Below are 19,823 nucleotides of genomic sequence, written 5' to 3' on the forward strand. Positions count from 1 at the left end.
ACAAATAGTGTTTACAGTAATACAATATACATTAATTCATAATCTTATTATTGTGAAACTTGAAACTTACAAAAAGATCTATAAATTACCTTATCATATCACTTAAATGTATATCCTGATTATGAATTCTTAATGCCAAATACAAGATTGCCCATAACTTGGTAGGTGTTATTAATTCTGGACTTGTTTTATACTGAGTCGTTACATGATTTTGTTTGTATTTGCTGCGTTTGGATCTTGACACTTTTTTTGCCATATTCTCTATTTTATTCTTTTCCTTTTTAGCAGCTGAATTAAATTTTATCCTATACATTGCATATATAGAAAAAAAAATATAAATATATATACTATAAAAAATATATATAGCATAAATATATAAAAATATTAAAAAATAATGGAGAGAGTACAATCACTCTTTTTTCTTAGTTCTTTCATACAATTCATTCCTTGTTTGTGCTTGTTTCTTTACCTTATATTTTTAAAAGATTGTTCACTAGAATGTGCATCTTCTTCTGAGCTTACTTGTGACCGCATAAATCTATCATAGTCTGCAGTAACCATTAGTTTCTATGCACAAGACATATTATATTGTTAATAAATTTTCAGAAATTAGATTTTACAAATACATTACATTAGCTATGTTTGTTGTATCATACTTTACTCCTATTTAATTCTTTCAAAGAGGTTTTTTCGTTTGGATAGATAATTGTAGAATCTGCTGTGCTTTCAGTTTTTATTCGTTTTTGGGGTCTCTTTGGAATTCTGCCATATAGAATTTCAGCATCTCTATAAAAATGTATTATGTTATTATTCTCAATAGGATTAATTAAAATTTTTTATAACAGTTAATTTTTACAAATATTTCAAGAATTCCTGAAGAAAATGAAATAAATAAAAGAAATACATTGATAAATATTTCATCATTACAGAATATTTTTTAAATAAATGGTTGATATATAATGACAATATATAATGACCTTTTCTGATATCTTCTAGCTAATTTTGGTATCAGTTTCTTTTCTGTAGAGACAAAAGCTACTTCTAGTTTTCCCAAATATCTTGCCCACAATTGTAGCACTGTTACTTTTATATCGGCTGATACACCAAGTTCAATAAGCTCATTTGTCAAACCAATTAAAACAAAATTATATAATTCCCAAGATGTCCATCTGCTCTCCACATCTATGCAAGAAAATATCTTATTGATAATAAATCAAATTGAAATGTTTGATTATCATTATGTATTATAATATAAACTAATATATATAATAGTTATTTTTTCAAAATATAAAGATAAACCTGTTCTGTCACGTTTTGTACGATAGATTTTTGTTTTTCGCAATCTCGTAGTATTGTTTATAGGTAAATCATACTCTACTTCTTCTCCAATGTCCTAAACAAATGAAAATTGAAATTGTACTGCTAGTTCTTCTCAACATAATTATTTAAAATAGTTCTCTCATCTCCGATTTCTCTCATCTCTGAATTTAATAAAATTAGGCTTATTCGATGCATTTTTGTATGAAACAAAAGAATCCATAAGAAAAAAAACATTAGGTCCGTTCCACGAATCAAGATATTAAGCTTTAAAGTTGATGACTATAAAAGTTAGGATATCTATTATAACGATGAGATACAGCAGCACAGTCATGCACATGTACTTGAGACTAGAATAAGTATTTTCCATTTTAATTATATAAATTCTCTGCTTTAAGAATATATATTATTTTCTATGTAATTTTTATTTTAGTTAGGTATTTGTCTACAATTTAAAAGCATAAATTCTCTGCTTTAAAAATAAATTTTCTACTGTAAAAATAAAAATTATATAGAAAATAATATGTAAATGTGTTTTTAAGGCAACATTTATCTTAAACTCCTACAGTTGCTTCAACGAGAAACAAGCGCTTGCAATTCCTTTTGAAAGCTGTAATTGAGCTGAGAAAAGCTCTCTGACCACAGATCTTCTTCAATTGATTTTTGTATCCCGTGGTACTTGGCCTTACTGTAGAGGCCGAAATCCGCTGAAGAAGAGGAAGGAAAGTAGAAAATTTGCATTTTTAAAGCAGAGAATTTGTGTAACTGTACTATACTATGGATATATCTATATTATAGATGCGACAGATTTCCTAACCTGAATATCAATTTCAACAATTAATAACTCGTTCGCGGAACAGAGCAACACTTTTTTTTGTCAGATTTGTTCATATCCTACAAAAACGCGAAGATGAGACTAAAACAATTACTATCGCTACATCTCGTCGGTATAACAAATATCCTAACCTCAATAATCATCTTTAACGCTTAATATCTCAGTTTGCGGAGCCGATCAAATATTTTTTCTTACAAATTCTTTGGTTTCGTGCAAAAACGCGTCGAATAAGTCTAATTTTATCAAAATCAGAAGTGAGGGGACTATTCTAAATAATAACCCTTTTCAAAACTTACTCACACGTATACACACGTGTATACGCATTTGTAAAGAACATTACCTGGCTTTGCGTTTGACATATCATACAAAAGGAATAACCAGACGTTTTAAAAAAATCGCTACAACCACAGATTACACACTTCAGCATTTTCGTTGGTAAATATTTGAAAAAAAAAATACAACAAATAGGTTCGGATCATTCGGTATCGGATTAACACTAACAAGATACGAAATAAGATTTGTTTGCGTTGTTTGAAATTCACAAAAATGTTTGCACTTAAAACAGGATAAATATATATTCGGGCGTTGAAAGAAGAGAAAAAGAAAATACGAAGTTCACAAGGTGCAAGAAACGTGAATAGATTCTGACTCGAGAATCAATTCTTTTCACACTCAAGAATCGAATCATCGAGAAACTCGATTCATTGGGAGAGTTCAAGACGGCAAAGCGGCTAGGCATGCTTAAGGATGAAATCACACGGTGCGGAATAGAAAATGCGTCATAGAAGCAACCAATCAACGCTATTCGGAATAACGCAAAATAATGCTGATCGATTGTTTCTATGATGCCTTTTCTACTCCGCAGTAGTTTTTTGCATTGTGTGATTTCACCCTAAGGATACCGAACAGAGGATAAAGTCTTAAACATAATAAGCACAGGCAATAAGCACAGACAATAGAATAACGAGCCGTCCAATCAGAGCTCTGGCATATAATATCGAATTTACACTCCAGAGCTCTGATTGGACGGCTCGTTATTCTATTGCCTGTGCTTATTGCCTGTGCTTATTGTGTTCAAGCTTTAAGAATTTCAACCTATCAGAAATCATGTATTATGGAATACACAGTCTGGGAATCGATTCTGTATCTTGAAACAAGATGAAAATTACAAAAGTAAGCGAATTTACTAGAATACTAATAATTTCATTGGTCAACCCCCAAATAAATTTGCTCACTTTTGTAATTTTCACCTTGTTCGAAAATAATCGATCTCCTGAAAGATTGAAATTCTTAGGTCGGTATTTATAGTCGATTCTTAGGGTGCAAACCCACGCAGCGGAATAGCGGAACGCGGAACGAGAACAGAACCAATCACGAGCGTACCACAGTTTTTGTTAAGCGGTTTCGAATTCCTTCATCTCCATGAGGCGCAATGAGCGTAAGCGGAATCAACAGCAAATCCATAAATTTTACATTTTAATATTGTATTTGTCATTTTTTTTATTATAATGTATTTTTATTATCATGTATTTAAGTAGAGGATTAAATGCATTTCTCATTGAAAATAATGATTAAAGATGTTAAAATTTATGAAATTAGTCTTAATGTAATTGTAACCTTTATGAAATAACGATTTATAATTGGTTGCACAAAGTTTGCGATGCGCTCATTACGTTACATAGGTATTTATGTTTCAACGTAACAAAACTGGCGGGATAACAACGTAAATATAGAGATAAATTATTAAGTAATTATCTAGAAGACGCTCCTCATCTTCAATTTCAATGAAATTATGCTCATTCGATGCGGTATTATGTGATGTTTCGTGCTCTCCTATTGATAGAGCGTGTAACATCAACCAATAGCGAAGCATTTTCTAACCCAAATTGGTGCAAACCCGGTCGGGCTGAAAACACTATTAAATTCAAGACCGTCTTAGTATAATTTTAAGAAATTACGAATCAATCAGAAAGCCACATTAGCGCCTTAATACATTGCTTAAGACAGTCTTGAAATAAGAATCGATTAAATAAATACCGATCTTATTCTTTGTTTTCTTTTCCTTTTATTGTGCGGAGTTCTTTACCGAGTTTAAATATAATTGATTGAATCTAGAGCTCCTATAATGTAAAAGAGATTTGTAAAATGTCACGTGATCGATATATTTCTCTGATTGGCTGGAGTAATAATTGCTATGTTGAATTTACTCTCAATATACTCAACATCAATTCCTGCCGACTGCTGTAAAATGAGATTAATGAACTCATCCTTCAATGTTTTGTGAATATTTATCTATTATTTCATGTTTTGCATTGAATGTTGCATATATACAGGATTTACATTCATCTATGTTATTTACATAACAGTATTATTACTATAGCGATATAGGCGCAATTCGTTAGCATGATGATGAAGGATGTAAATTCTGTATATAAAGTATGTATTCAATGCAAAACATGAAATAATAGTTAAATATTCACAGAATATTGAAGGATGAGATTGACTAATCTCATTCCACAGCAGTTCACAGGAGTCGCTGTATTGATAGTAAATTCAATATGGCAGCTATTACGAATTACTCCAGCCAATCAGAGAATTATCGATCATGTGTGACACTTTGCGAATCTCTGTTAGGGACTCAGCACAATAAAAAGAATAGGGAATAGAGAACAGAGAAGAATAAGAATTTCAATCTATCGAAACTGTGTATTCCACAATACATGATTTCTGATAGGTTGAAATTCTTATTCTCTATTCCCTGTTCCTTTTATTTTGCGGAGCCCTTTACACTATAGGTCTCTAGTTGGATCTATAACAACTAATTATGTTCATTTGCTCGGCGAGCAGGAAAGCCGTTTTATTATTGGGAATACACATAAGTTTCCGCCGTTTGCAAAAGACGGCGCCACTAATAAACTATAGTTAAAATTATTTGATGTAAAATGACATATCGTAAGATTGGATATCCGGCAACATCATAACTTTGAAATATTAGCACTTTTGTATCAGCATCATATATTTTTTTTCGTACGAAAATGTCGAGTTTTGAGCCGAATAAGCGTCATTTGAGAGAATTTTTGATTTACTTCTTTAATTTGAAGAAATCTGCAGCTGAGGCTCATAGATTGCTTGTAGAAGCATATGATGATGCTGCCTTAAGTGAGTTGTCGTGAGTGGTTTCAAAAGTTTAAGAATTTGTGAATTTGACGTCGAAGATAAAGAACGTAGCGGAAGTGTATGAAGACGCGGAAGTATTATTGGATGAAGATTCGTGCCAAACACAAAAAGAACTTGCACTTACATTAGGAGTGCTCAATAATTTCATATCGTTTGAAATCATTGGGAATGATTCAAAAGCAAGGGAATTGGGTTCCATATGAACTGAAGTCGAGAAACGTTGAACGTCGATTTTTCACATGTGAAATGCTGCTTGCCAAACATAAACGAAAGGGTTTTATGCATCGTATAATCACTGGTGATGAAAAATGGATCTACTACGATAACCCAAAGAAGAGGAAATGGGAACCACCTGGCCATGCTTCAACATCGACAGCCAAGCCGAATATTCATGGAGAAAAAACTCGTGTATTTGGTGAGATCAGCTTGGTGTCGTGTATTATGAATTGCTCAAACCGAACGAGACCATTGGGACTCTACCGAACACAATTGAGCCGAGCACTCAAGGAAAAACGCGCCCACTATTACTCCAGGCATGACAAAATTATTCTCCTGCATGATAATGCTCGACCACATGTTGCGGCGCCGGTCAAAACCTACTTAGAAACACTCAAATGAGAAGTTCTACCCCACTCGCCGTATTCTCCAGACATTGCTCTTTCCGACTACCACTTGTTCCGATCGATGACGCATGGCTTGTCTGAGCAGCACTTCACATCACGTGAAGATACCAAAAATTGTATTGATGATTGGATAGCCTCAAAAGATGAAGCATTCTTCCGATGCGGTATCCACATGCTACCAGAAAGATGGGAAAAAATAGTGGCTAGTGATGGCCATTACTTTGAATAAAACATGTATCGTTCTTTCACAATAAATACTTAATTTTTTATAAAAAACGGCGGAAACTTATTTGTATTCCCAATAACTTGAACGCGTCCATTGTCGATTCAAATCCCTTATTTTTAACTAAACTAGAATTGAGGAGATAGAGAATTTTTGCAATTTTAGAATTAGAAAGTATAATTATAATAAAGTAAAACTAGAAAAACTGCCTTTCCTCCGATTTCGATGAAACTAGACATTCGATACGTTTTTGCACAAAATGAAAGACTGGCAGAAAAAAGTACGGAACTGCCCTGCGAACTGAGATATTAAACATTAAATTGACGATTATTGAAGTTAAGTCGGAATCAGACTATGCATTGAAGATTCAGATTAAAGATTAAATTTTTTTTAAAAGATTGAAATTTCACCAATAAGGAGAAAGAAATTTTGGCTCTTTATTCTGATTGGTCAAACTTCAATCATTCTTTGTAATCTGATTCCGGCCTTAGGAAGTCTGAACGTGTGCAAACTATTGGCCTATAGTTATATCGTCTTAAGGAGACTTAAATTTGAGACTAAAAATTTGAAAATTCCGAAAGCAGGAAAAAGATGATGTAGAAATTTCATAATATAGAAAAATAAAATAATATCTATAGATATTTTATATTTAAGACACTTATTTTATTCTTATTAACTTACTACACATTACACAATTGCATATATAATCACAATTAATTTATTTAATGTAGAAAACAATCGATAATTCGATAGAAATATGTTCATTTGATAAGCACCGTGCTCAAATATTATGATGGAACTTTCCTAACGCTACGAATGAAATTTAGACGTACAAATGATGAACTGCGGCTAAAATCAAAACGCGCGTTTTATATCGTAATACTTAAACTAATTTCTTTGCCTCGAAGAAACTCTTGAGATGTTTCATTTGCCATGCACCCATAATCAGGACAACTACAGTCTGAGTCAGAGACCACCAGAATACACGACGATGAGTGCTTTCAGACGTTTGCCTAAACCGTTCTTCCCGATACTGAAAAATTATATATATTTTTATACAATCTCTCCATAATGTTTCTTTTTTTATAATACTCGAGATGTTGCTTTATACATAAAGGACATTTTTCAATAAGTCTGTATAACAGAGTAAATTGTTACATTCTTGTTGTTTCTTCAACATTAAATAAGGATGAAATGAATTTTGCTGAAAAACGTCCATAGAAACTATTGGTGAATTAGATCACTCATACTACATTGGATCAGTACATATTAAAAGTTGCTTTATATGTCAATGCAGTGATACAATATAATCAACCTTCACAATAAAATAATATGCATATATATTTTGTTAAATAATGTTTGGTAAATAATGACATATCATTAGTAGTTAATCGTTTAAAATATTTATATACTTTTGCATTTAACTTTGATAATTTCATATAAAGAAGCTTTTGGTATATACTAATCTAGTAGTGCAAAAGTGATCGAATTCGCTATAAGTATTATTAATTACTTCATACCCTCTGGTAGTTTTGCTCCTTGGTTATTTGTCCGACTTGATCTAGAAGTTGACGTATTCTAAGTTGGAGTTCTGATAACTTTTCCTTCTGTGCTACATTGGCATAATCAATTGCATGTTCCCCTACTTGAATATCCAGATGTACTCTCTGCAAATGGAATATTTTTCCAATATATGTGTGTGTCCTTCATTTTATTTGTTTTCTTTCTCACTTTGATTCATTTGGTATGACAATAATTGTACGACGTCCCTGGTGAAAATTTTTCTCAGAATTTTTCATATAATTTTTTAGAATTTCTATATAATTTTTCAGAATTTCTCTAATTTTATAACAGAATTTTATAACATTTTTTATACGAATTGGAACACTTCTTAGAAAATCTACATCTTTTCTCAGAATTTTTCATATATATTAATTATGAAATATCGTAAGATTTTTATGATTTTTTGTAAGTATAATTTCTGATGAAATGTTACAAAATCTAAAAACATTCAAAAATACTTTTTAAAAATTATGAGTTGAGAAATTTCAGAATATTTTAGAATTCATTTGTATGAGAAGTTCTGAGAGAAAATGTAAACTTTCCGAATATTTCTAAATATTTCTGAAAAATGTTTCAATTCGTATAAAACTTATGAGAAAAATTTTTACCAGAAGTATGTATCTTACCAATTGAGTACCGCTGAACCAGGCAGTGCTGTTCGAATACAAGCAGATTACGTGCTCTCCTGGCGTATGCGAGGTAAAGGAAATTCGACCTTCAGAACTATAAACTCTTGAGAGGATAGGTTTGTCATCGGGATCCTTTACTTCAACGTGCATACCAATGCCAGGACTACTTGGCATGAAACCTCCGCTTCTTGGATCATAAAGTTCTACTTTGTAATTGACTGCAAATTGCAAATAAAAAATATTTATTGCTGAATAAATGATAGGCAAAAGTAAAAAGTGAGCAATGTATCTTGTTTAATTCATTTTTTTTTTGTAAATTTTTTATCTCGCTACAATTGAATGAACAATAATTGAAAAAGAAGCAGTAAGGCTATTGAAATAATGAAATTATTGAATTTTACCTAAAACCGTAGTGTCATCGGGGATCTCTTCGATGAAGCATTTCCTTTCAGTTTCACCGATATGAAAATACAGTCCTGTTCCAAATTGGAGAGTGCACAAAAAAATGAAAAAAATACTTCCGTATTTTAACATGTTTCGCGTAACAATTTATCACCAGTGACAAGATAATTATGAAATCACGAATAAACGTTCGTACGCATGCCAGACGAGAGCTAACGAAATCCAATGAAACCAGAGCAAACTGGAGTAGAGGCAACCATACGGAATACACGTCACCTTCGGAAAGCAAGACTGAGTAAGATCAGCTAGGTTCTTCAATTAAAGTCTTCAAAAAAAAATTGATTGTTGGTCAAATAGACGTCACGTCGATACACGTCTGTGTGTATCTCGGTATCTGCAATATCTACATGTGGCACCGTCGAGCAGTTATAATATAGGAAATATCTTTCTTATATGCGTAGACCGTTTCGTTGCGCTGTAATCGCTGGAATTGGCTAGAACTGTCCCAGCCATACCTAACCAGAGGAAATCGGATCAATACAAGTTGTCAACAGTTGTCAAATTGAAGCAAGTTGAAGTCGAGGATCTTCTTTTTGAACCTCTTTAAGAATGGATATCGATCTATTAATATATTTCTCTGTAGCAATCATTATACTAACTATCATATGTACTGCTCTTTTACAAGGTAGAAACTTATTTTATAAACCTTTAAGGTAGAAACTTATTTTATAACCCACTTTCTTAGCTTTTTACATATCAACTCGTATTTCTTTCTTGTCACTATGCTCCGTCTCATTTAATCTTTAGATTGAGAATCAAATGATGTTTACTAGCAACATTTAATCGAATTGACGAGTTATATTCACGGAAAACTAATAGTGGAACAATTAGGAATATATAAGAAATCTATCTCGTTTGTTAAAGAAAATTGTTATACATGTCTCACATCAATAAACAAATAAATAAATTTTAGTTTTAGCTAAGCGGAATGAACGAGCCAATATCCAAAATGCTGAGGTGGAACCTCAGGGTCAACCTAGACAGTTGAGGCGAGTAGGCGCTGTAAGGAACGCCAGACGTCGTATGCAGGAAAATGCTAATCATGCTAATCATTACCGACCTGAGGAAAATGACAGACAGATCTATCAAGATAATGACGAAGATGAAGATCATAAGATAGGAACGAAAAAACGAGCAAAGTTAGCAGCTAAGGCAGAAAAGAAGATCCAGAGAGAGGCGGCTGAACGAGAGAGAGAGGAATATAAAAAAAGAGAACAACTTTTACAAGAGGAAAGAGATAAACAGGCTGAGAAAGAGCATGTTGAGCAACTACGAGCAGAAGAAGCAGAAAAGAAGGCTAGAGAGGAAAAGGAAAGGCAAGAATATGAAGAATATTTGAAGATGAAGGAAGCTTTTAGCGTGGAGGAAGAGGGTTATGAACAGGAAAACAGAGAATGCGAAGAGAACTTGTTGCAAGAATTTCTTGCATATATTAAGCTCAACAAAGTGCTGGTTTTAGAAGATCTAGCTGCACATTTTGGACTTAAAACAGCGAATGTAGTAGAAAGAATTCAAGAATTGCAAGCTAATGGTAATTTAACTGGCGTAATTGACGATAGAGGAAAGTTTATTTACATATCGGAAGATGAACTTGAAGCTGTTGCTAAATTTGTGCGTCAACGTGGTCGAGTTAGTATCACTGAATTAGCTGAAAATTCGAATAATTTAATTAATTTGACTCCTGCAAAAAACTGTAGCATTTCTGCTAAATAAATAAATTATGCCAAGTTTAATAAAGAATATTAGGTGTGGGAAAAAGTTCGTGGCGTTTTTTTAATGCCATCTAACGGGAAAAACCTAATATACCTAATATACCTAATATACATACCTAATATATATTGTATTAAGAAGATGTATAAGAATATATATTATATTATTCGAAATAACTAACTTTGACCGGGTTGGCATTCTCTATCGTATTTGATGTATTATATTAATAATATTTTATTATTAAAATTATTACTATTTTATCGATTCGTTTAGCAATATTGCCAAACGAATATAATTATTGTGATATAATTATAATGTTTGTAAATATTTATTTATAATATCAATTTATTACGAGATGTCGAGAGTAATTATAAATTTTAATTAATTATCATTCTGCTGTATTTCTAGTAATCTGCAATTCTTGACGATAATATTGAAGCATCGTTACAGTGTTGCGTAGATATTACTTTCTTTTTATAACGATCATTATTTTCTTTTTGTAATGGCAAAAAGGTAATACAATAGAGGATAGGTCATGTACAAGAAAGGGTATATACAAAGGGCATATACAAAAACATAAGGTATTAAAAGACATAAAGCGAATCAGACAATCATAGTATACAAACGTAAATTTATGTTGCTTTCCTTGATGAAATTTTTCTCAAAATTTTTCATATAATTTTTCAGAATTTTTATCTAATTTTCAGATTTTTTTCATAATTTCCAAATAACTTTAATTTTTTAGAAAATTTCTTAGATTTTTTAACATTGGACACTTTTCAGAAGTATTGAGAAAGTCGTAGATCTTTCTAGAATTCTTCATATATTCTAAGACTTCTTAAAAATTTCTCATTCTATAATTTCTGATAAAATATCTCTTCTAAAATCTGACAATGTTTATTTAAAAAAAAAATCATAGAATAAAAAATCTTAAAATATTTCAGAATTCCCAAGAGATTGAAATGGATTCGTATGATCATTGCCAAATTCAAAATTCTGATTTTTCTTAAATATTAAATTGTGCATATTTTGAGGACATATCAATAAAAATATATTTTAAGTCTCAATTTGATATGTGATGTTTTACTGATACTTATACTAATGATAGATATACAGAGTGTCCCAGAAATAGGTAGACAACTTCGGTATCATATTCTACTATCCCTAAGGATGAAAAGGTCATATAAACATAAATCCGGAAATTCTTCCTTTTTGAAATATAAACATTTTTTTTGTTTACGAGAGAATATTTTAAAGGTTTGCAATTTACTTGAAGAAATTGCTGAAAATAATTATCTTATTTTTCACGGTGCTGAGCTTCTCTGAAGTTTCTGTTAATTCATGCATATGAATATATCATGAAACAAATATATCTGCTACTTCAATATTTGAATAAATCAAATGAATAGGAAGATTGGTCAAACACGATACCTTTAGATTTTTATTGACCATTGATTTCATTTATCTTACAATTGAAAAAAATCTTATCCGCCTGATTTCAATTTTTCTCATTTTTGAACGAAAAAAATTTTGACAATTCTTACATAAAGAAGACTTAATTTTTAATATTTTATTTTACTATGGTATATTGTCCCAATCTTTTTTTGATATGATTTCATTAACGATTTTTTTATGTTCTTTTTAATATTTAATTTAATTTTTAATAATAATTTTTTCATCTTATACAATTACTCTTATTATTATAATGGCTGAAGATGACTAAGTCGAAACATTCTATTTATTATAATTATTGTAAAAATTCTTATATCTTTTAAGATATAGATTAATGTCTTAATAAATTGTATCATCTTATTTTTAAGCTCGTGTAATTTAAAAATTCTTAATGAAATTCTCAAAATATAAAATTATAATATGAATTATAGAGAGAAGAAAGGAAATAGAATTAATGAAAGATCATTTCACATAATTCCAATTTCGGATCTAAATATGTCTATTTTTTTATTAATTTTCAAACCGGCGAGTCAAGTTGCTGTTATATGACATTTAACTTTCTTTCGATATGTAAAACATAGCGACGGAATTTTACGACGCGATGTGCGTCCTGACGACATGTGGAATCGATGTTGCATCAGATTCTAGTTTACCTTAAGCAGGAATTACACACGTTGATTCTCATTTTCCCCTAAGAATGTATAATTTATTTTGCAGTGGGCACGGCTAATTACGACTTAAGCATATTGTAATCCCGATACTGAAAAATTGCGATTTAAACAAATTTTCGATTTTAATATATTTTCTTTTTGCTTCGGTTTACTTTCTTTCCGAGATCCTCATCACTGACGTTCTAATATATTTTCGCGTCAGAAATATTTACGATTCTCTTAGTTTTTGCCTAATCAAAAAAAATTGCAAGATTACAACAATAATTATTCATATAAATGAATAACAAAACAACTTGCGGAATACAATTATTATTATAGATAAAATGAAATATATTTTTTGTAATTGAGAGGGAGAATTAAAAATAAGAGAATTTTGTAATGAGATGAAAAATATATGTTTCGCGAAAGATTAATGAATATTAAACAAACAATTCTCATGAAAATACTGCAGCCGCGCGCATTATCTTTCCAGTAAATCTTATATAATTATATAAATGTTAATATGAAAATCCTCAAGGATAACAGTTTTCGAGAAATACATTTTAAACGATATTTCTTGCCAGTCATAGAGGGGCAAGTTTTTGCATTAAACACATGCGTGTATATATATATATGTGCACACGTCCATATTTTATTGCTTAACATTGTATTTTAGTAAAATAAAATCGCATTCTTGTATCGTTCTATTTAAGACGAAGTCTTCTTTTCATTAAATGAATCTGCCTTAATGAGATACGAACGATATATGTAGTTACATTAATATGTAGTTACATTAAAGAAGACATACGAATTGACAAGAATTAAAATAATTACATTGAGAAAAATAGTCCGATTGAATTAAATAATAATTCTGTGTATGGTGGAAAATGAACGAATCAGCATTTTCTGGTTAAATCTATTAGAATTCTAGTTGAGTAACTAGAATTTTGATTGATATTATTCTGATAAAAATAAGAATTCTAGTAGATTTTTACCAGAAATATTATATTAACCAAAATTTCGGTTATCTTAATTAGAGAACTATAATAAATTTAATTTAAAAATTAAAAATTCTGATTCGTTCATTTTCGATTAGAAATTTTTTCAGTGTAGTGTTAAAGGGAATTAAAATTTTAAAGGATTCCGTAAATTATTGATGAATGTATCAAGTGTTTCATTAATGTAAATATGATTTTATGAGTTTCTGTCATTTTCATATATGCGAATATTCCGCGCGACCCTGATAAATTATACAGAGCGTCCCAGAAATACGTGGCCAAACTTTGGTATCATATTCTATTGTCCATAAGGATGGAAAAATGTCGTAAGTCCGGAAACTCTTCCTTTTTGAGATATAAACATTTTTTGTTTATCTCAAAAGTTTAAAGATACACACGATTGAAGTAAATGTTGTGATAGAAAAAGTGATACTGTCATCAAAGGCAGCTTATTGTAATAAATTAGTTTTTATTTAAACGTTGCATGATTAAGTATTATCAAAATGATTTATTTAAATATTAAGGCAGCAGATATATTCATTTTATATATGAACGAGCTAATGGTAATTTTAGAAAAACTCAACATCTGTATTGTAAAACATAAGGTCATGTTCAGCGATTTCTTCAAGTAAATTACAAACCTTTAATATTCTCTCGTAAACAAAAAGTATTTATATTTTAAAAAGGAAAAATTTCTGTACCTATTACATTTTTCCTTATGGACAGTAGAATACTATACGATACCAAAGTTTGGCCATCTAATTCTGGAACATCCTGTATAGATTATCAATCATTATTTTTGATCGGTGAAATGATATGATATCGTCTCTAAAAAAACAAAGAAATTATAAGATTATCCGATCACAATATCTTTGAAATTTTTCATTGTTTGCAGTAAAGTAAAAAGTAAAAATAAGTTTGCGATATTAATTTATTTTTTTATCGAAGATTCGTTAATAGACCGCTAATAGGATCACTAATAGACCGAAATTTTGATTTCGGTTTCGGTCAAAAATCAAGGTTTCGATTTGATTTTCGTTTCAACCGAAATTAAGAGAAAATTTCAGTGGGTGCAAGTTGCAACACATCGATGAACGTTCAAAAAACAACTGTTCGGTTTAAATTATTAATTCGTTGATTAAGTATAAGTCAATTTGAGTATAAACTTTAATATGATTCTAATAATAAATGATTTGATTTTTTTAAAGTTGAGGATGCAATATTATTATATTATTGTTAGATATTTTAATAAAATCTTATTTTTTAAAGAATATATAAATTTCTGAAAATCATACGATCTCTAAAATTAATCTAAAAAATGTCGATTTAGAAATTGAATTACAACCGAATATTCATTTTCAGCCGTAGGTCAAAATGTGATTTTTATCGGACTCTAAAGGCTAATATTCGATTTATAACAAATTTTTTAAGCCTGTTTTATTTAGCTATAGAATAAAGAAAATACGAGGGCTTCTCTGTCCTGCAGACAATTAATTACTTGAAAAATTTGTCGTATGACAAATTAATACCAGCCTAATACGCGCGTTACATATTTTTATTATTTCGAACAGACTGACAGAAAATAAATATACTTTTTTGCTGCTTTCCAATCTCCAATATGCATTTATTTACATTGACACAACGATTAATGAATATCATAATATAATTATCGAGTATGTCCATCGAGTTTTATTTGTTCAATAGCCACGGGATATCCCCACTCGTTGATGAAATCAGACCAAGGAAGGGAGTGTCTGAGACTATGTAAGAACGGCAGAATTGAAGAACCAGCAGTCTTCTTAGGAATCTGTGTCACGTTTACTTCTAACTTTCAAGACTCGACTATTGAGCCTCGATCGATCTTTATTAGATTCAATCAAGAAAAAACGGAAACAAGCGTTAAATTTACGTGGAACTAGATTCACGAGATTGAGAACTAAACGGAGTATTTTGCAGTGACCTTTAAGATCTACATATGTGTCGATGAGGTGCAAGATTTTAGATTGTCAAGGCAACTCCCCGACATTTTTACCTAGTGTCAGGTAAGTGGTGAAAATGAAAACTGTGAAAAACAATTTCTGCACGCCGATCAATCCTTTGATTGACCTTCTTTCTTACAAAAGAACAATCAAATATCAAAAACGTCATGAGTATATCGTTTTGATCGTATCTGTTCGATCAAACTTTCGCGAATGACTTTCTTTGTAACTATTTGACAATTAAAAACTTTAATTTCCTAAATTCGCATATATTTATACTCAATGGATTAATTTTTTTTTCTCTATGTGCCGTTGGCAGATTAATAAAATATTGTACAAATTCTTTTTAGTTTCATTTATCTACTTTATCAATGTGAATAATCATTTATTAGTACTGTCTAAATTTTTTGAAGTGGAATCTCGTTCTAAATAGTGAAAATTGAACCAGTTTTGAAAAAGAATATGATTCAAGTTTTAATTTTTTAAAACTAAGAAATTTCACTCTATAGTGTGGGATTCATTTTAAAAGTTTTAGAGTAGATAGTTTAAAACTTTAGATTATCAAAATGTTGCACGATATCTCAATTTTTTCTGGATTTTAAAAGGAAAAAGAAAAAATATTGATATTATTGAAACACATTACGGGTATTCAGAGATTAAATCGCAATTAGCGAAGAATTTTCGTATAATGTATTACTTTTACAGATTTGAAAATCCTTTTCCAGAATTAAAAAGTACACGCATTGATATACTATACTAGTTTGGTGTTTATGCTGAAAACGAAAAATTTTTTTGAAATTGAAGTTTTTTTATACCATTTCTTAGCTTAATATGTGGCGATTAGAATTAAATCGTGACAATATTTGCTTGATATAAAAGCTCTGCAATCTGTATAACTTTCGAAATTGAAGATTACAAACATAATAGATTACATAAAAAAATATAAAATTGGAATTTTTAGAATAGGACTTGAGACGCTTAATTGAATATGGAAACTTTTTACGAAAATATTTAAACATATGTGATATTGATATGATATGATATTGATAGTAACATGTATAAATAATGTGTCGATAACACGTTAATCATCTTATTGATCTGTAAAATATTTTGCGATCCCATCGGATTTTCCGGTAAAACATACTAATAAGCATATATATATGTATATATAAATGCATTGTATCCAATAGGAAACGCAGAACAATCAAATATCGACCAATTTATTTCGTACATGTGATCAATAGTTTATAAGTACAAGTATTTGTATTCTAAATAAAAGCGTGACCGACATCTTTCAATATATCTTTCAAGTCTAGATAAAAAACGATATTATATTTCATCTTTTATCTGTATAGATATATAAAATCATCTTTATCTTATTTAAGATAAGATACGTTTATGTGTAATTTATGTTATTTTTGTCTAGATAATTTTGATTTATTTAAGCGGGACTTTAGACTTTGGCAATGTATGTAATTGTACACGGATGTGACACAATTTTAATTGTTTTCTATAAATAACACAATCATCGGCTGACAGTTTGTCTATCATGTAATCTTGTAGATTTTTTCAGCTGTTTTTTATGACAATTGTAATTTTTTCGAATACACTCTGATGAAATGGTAAAAATGAAATGGTAAAATCAAACAAAATTGTCAAATAAAATTATGTATAAACATACATAAATAAATATAAATATTCATGAACATATACATATATGAAATATATTCATACATGTTTATACATCTCTTTCTTTTGTAAAGTTACTTTTTAGTGTAATAATAATGTGAAAACATTAAAAATAATTAAAAGAATAATTTTCGCATTGTTCGCATTTTAGAAAAAAACAAGTTTGAAAAAAGTGTAAAAAAATTTTTCATAATTGTTTGTACATAATTATGCACAATTTTATACATTATTATATATAAGTAAATTTTTTACAAATTATTTTTTACAATTTCTCCAAATTATTTTTTTCTAAAAAAAATAGTGCAAAAATTATTCTTTTAATTATTTTTAATGTTTTCACATTATTATTATTTTTATTATATTAAAACGTAATTTTATAGAAGAAAGAAGGACATATAAATGTGTATGGACATATTTTATATACAATTATGTATGTTTATGAATATCTATAGAAATACATATTTATGTATGTTATACATATTTATACTCATGCATGAAAAATTGTTTACTGAGAGGCAAAGACGAACTGCTTCGAATCCTTTAATGTGAACGGTATAATGTACACTTTAAATTTCTTGCAATGAAATCTCATTCCAAGAGAATAATAAAAATGCAATCATTCTTGAAAAAGAAATGAAAATATTTCACTTCTTGAAAAAAAAGTGATGATCTTCACTTCTTTGAAGTGAAAATTCACTCTAAAAAGAATGAAAATTGTCACTCTTTTTCAAGAAGTAAAATATTTTTAAGAATATTTTACAATTGTGTAAATAATATATATATATGTAATAAGATAAATAATATAATAATATAAATATGATAACGTCAATAATCGGTCAAAATTAGATGTTATGAATACAATATATATTCTCAATTTAAATTTAATTATCTTAGATGTAACTGTGCGCCGAAACGTTCCTATATGTGAAATAATCCCCCCTAAATGAAATATTTTCACTTTTTTTTCAAGTGATTGTATTTTTACTTTCTTGGAGTGAGATTTTACTATAAGAAATTTAGAGTGTATACTCGTCATTAAATGTATCATTTTTTAGTAAAAAGAAGATGAACAATAACTATATAAGGACTCTTATATAATGCGAAAAGAACTTTTCTAAATCTGCTCAAAACTTTTTATAATATGAAGAACTGAATAAACTTTTATTTGAAAATCAAAAATATAAGTTTTTGATTCCCAAATAAAAATTTATTTAATCTTTATTAGGACTATATGCTGTAAAATTGATGAAAAGTACGCCTCAAAGACAATAATTAATAACGGCAGTAATTGGACGACTTATTAATACAAAAGCAGACTGTAAATTGTAGACTGTAAATTATAACTTTAAAAACTATCATTTCTATTCCATAATTTTTATACCTTCCATATTATTGACATTTTTCGCAGGTTAACCAAAAATCTTGGAACACGTAAAGGAAGTCGACAAGGCAACGCTGGAAATCGACTTGAATTATTAGTCCTGGTTCATTTACATCACGTACCATAGAGTATGTATTTATAAACATCTTTTTGAGAAAATACATACACTCCCCTAACACTCAGGTAGAACATAGAGTTACAAAGTTATAATGATATAGGCTATGTTCCAAAATTCATTGTTAGTGCTGAAAGTTCATAATACTACATTTGTAAATTATAGATTATTACTAGAACATAGCCATAATATCATAGAACGTCATTTGATACTTAAAAATGAATTTATAAATAATAAATAATCTGATAATGTTCTTATGATTTTTGTATTCCACTTAAGCAATAAATATACTAGAGAATACAACTAAAATTCTGTCATTTTCTTTCTTTATTTTTCTTTTTTTCTTTCTTTTACAATCAGCAGTAATAAAAGATTATTTTTTATAATTAAATTTCCAGGTGCTATCCAGTAAAGTCAAATTATCTCTGAATCATTGCTGATTGTTAGTGCGATTGCTTCGACTAACCGAAAACTGGAAGAAGAGAGTAAAATTGTTTTCGTGTTACATCAAAATTTACAAAGGATAGAAAAATGGTATATGCCAACATAAGCAGTACCACGATTAAGGGACCTTATCCAGAAATTAAGTACGTATGATATTCATTATACTTATATTAATAAAAAGCAAGGAAATCATAAATTTTGCAAAAATAAATAAATATATGTTTTTTACAATACATATTCATTATACATAGAATATTAGAAAATATATATTATGAAGCACATCAAGCTAGAGAACACTGAATAATAATGCTCAATTGTGAATGTTCAAGCAAAGACAAGGAAAAACACAGAAATATGTCGTCAAGCCAACAACAGCAGCAAAATCGTCAGCAACAATCGTCAAGCAAGGATGATAAACATGGCATTTGGGGACCAACCTTTAAAAACAAGGAAAATTTTGTTAATATGCATAAATATTGATTCTTTTTTTAACAAGACATGTATATCCTTCTCATGTAACATGTGTAACCATAGATATATACATGATGAATATATACATTACATATAATAGATACA

The 19,823-nt window shown here is 29.5% G+C and overlaps 3 protein-coding genes across 4 annotated transcripts in view; 1 reads left to right on the forward strand and 2 right to left on the reverse strand.

The window, feature by feature from the left end:
- Positions 1-2,865, reverse strand: part of LOC108688248 (TATA box-binding protein-associated factor RNA polymerase I subunit B) — a 7,865-nt gene extending 5,000 nt beyond the window's left edge. The window contains exons 1-6 of one of the 2 annotated variants that reach the window (XM_018194423.1): positions 2,493-2,865; positions 1,300-1,393; positions 978-1,182; positions 657-786; positions 470-567; positions 90-305 (exon numbers count right to left, since the gene is read on the reverse strand). In XM_018194423.1, the coding sequence (XP_018049912.1) occupies positions 90-305; positions 470-567; positions 657-786; positions 978-1,182; positions 1,300-1,393; positions 2,493-2,579 (830 nt within the window). In that variant the 5' untranslated portion in view covers positions 2,580-2,865. Of the gene's footprint in view, positions 1-89; positions 306-469; positions 568-656; positions 787-977; positions 1,183-1,299; positions 1,394-2,492 lie in introns of those variants that run through there. The other variant, XM_018194424.1, reaches the window with a different exon arrangement.
- Positions 2,866-6,816: 3,951 nt separating this feature from the next.
- LOC108688272 (transmembrane emp24 domain-containing protein eca) lies at positions 6,817-9,051 on the reverse strand. Its single transcript, XM_018194456.1, has 4 exons — positions 8,769-9,051; positions 8,365-8,585; positions 7,696-7,842; positions 6,817-7,208 (listed from the first exon to the last, which is right to left on the reverse strand). The coding sequence occupies exons 1-4, from the start codon at positions 8,899-8,901 to the stop codon at positions 7,059-7,061; spliced, it is 651 nt and encodes a 216-aa protein (XP_018049945.1). The 5' UTR covers positions 8,902-9,051; the 3' UTR covers positions 6,817-7,058.
- Positions 9,052-9,171: 120 nt separating this feature from the next.
- On the forward strand, positions 9,172-10,579 carry LOC108688276 (DDRGK domain-containing protein 1). The gene is made up of 2 exons (XM_018194458.1): positions 9,172-9,454; positions 9,743-10,579. The coding sequence occupies exons 1-2, from the start codon at positions 9,379-9,381 to the stop codon at positions 10,540-10,542; spliced, it is 876 nt and encodes a 291-aa protein (XP_018049947.1). The 5' UTR covers positions 9,172-9,378; the 3' UTR covers positions 10,543-10,579.
- Positions 10,580-19,823: the final 9,244 nt, after the last annotated feature.

This window comes from Atta colombica, unplaced genomic scaffold (assembly GCF_001594045.1).
Source record: "Atta colombica isolate Treedump-2 unplaced genomic scaffold, Acol1.0 scaffold228, whole genome shotgun sequence".
Taxonomy (NCBI): Eukaryota; Metazoa; Arthropoda; class Insecta; order Hymenoptera; family Formicidae; genus Atta; species Atta colombica.

Coding starts and splice junctions, on each gene's coding strand:
- LOC108688272 (XM_018194456.1), bottom strand. CDS start 8,901: ATGTTAAAATACGGAAGTATTTTTTTCATTTTTTTGTGCACTCTCCAA. Junction 8,586..8,768: donor CGATGACACTACGGTTTTAG/GTAAAATTCAAT, acceptor TGCAATTTGCAG/TCAATTACAAAGTAGAACTT. Junction 7,209..7,695: donor AGGAGCAAAACTACCAGAGG/GTATGAAGTAAT, acceptor ATAATTTTTCAG/TATCGGGAAGAACGGTTTAG.
- LOC108688276 (XM_018194458.1), top strand. CDS start 9,379: ATGGATATCGATCTATTAATATATTTCTCTGTAGCAATCATTATACTA. Junction 9,455..9,742: donor ATGTACTGCTCTTTTACAAG/GTAGAAACTTAT, acceptor AATAAATTTTAG/TTTTAGCTAAGCGGAATGAA.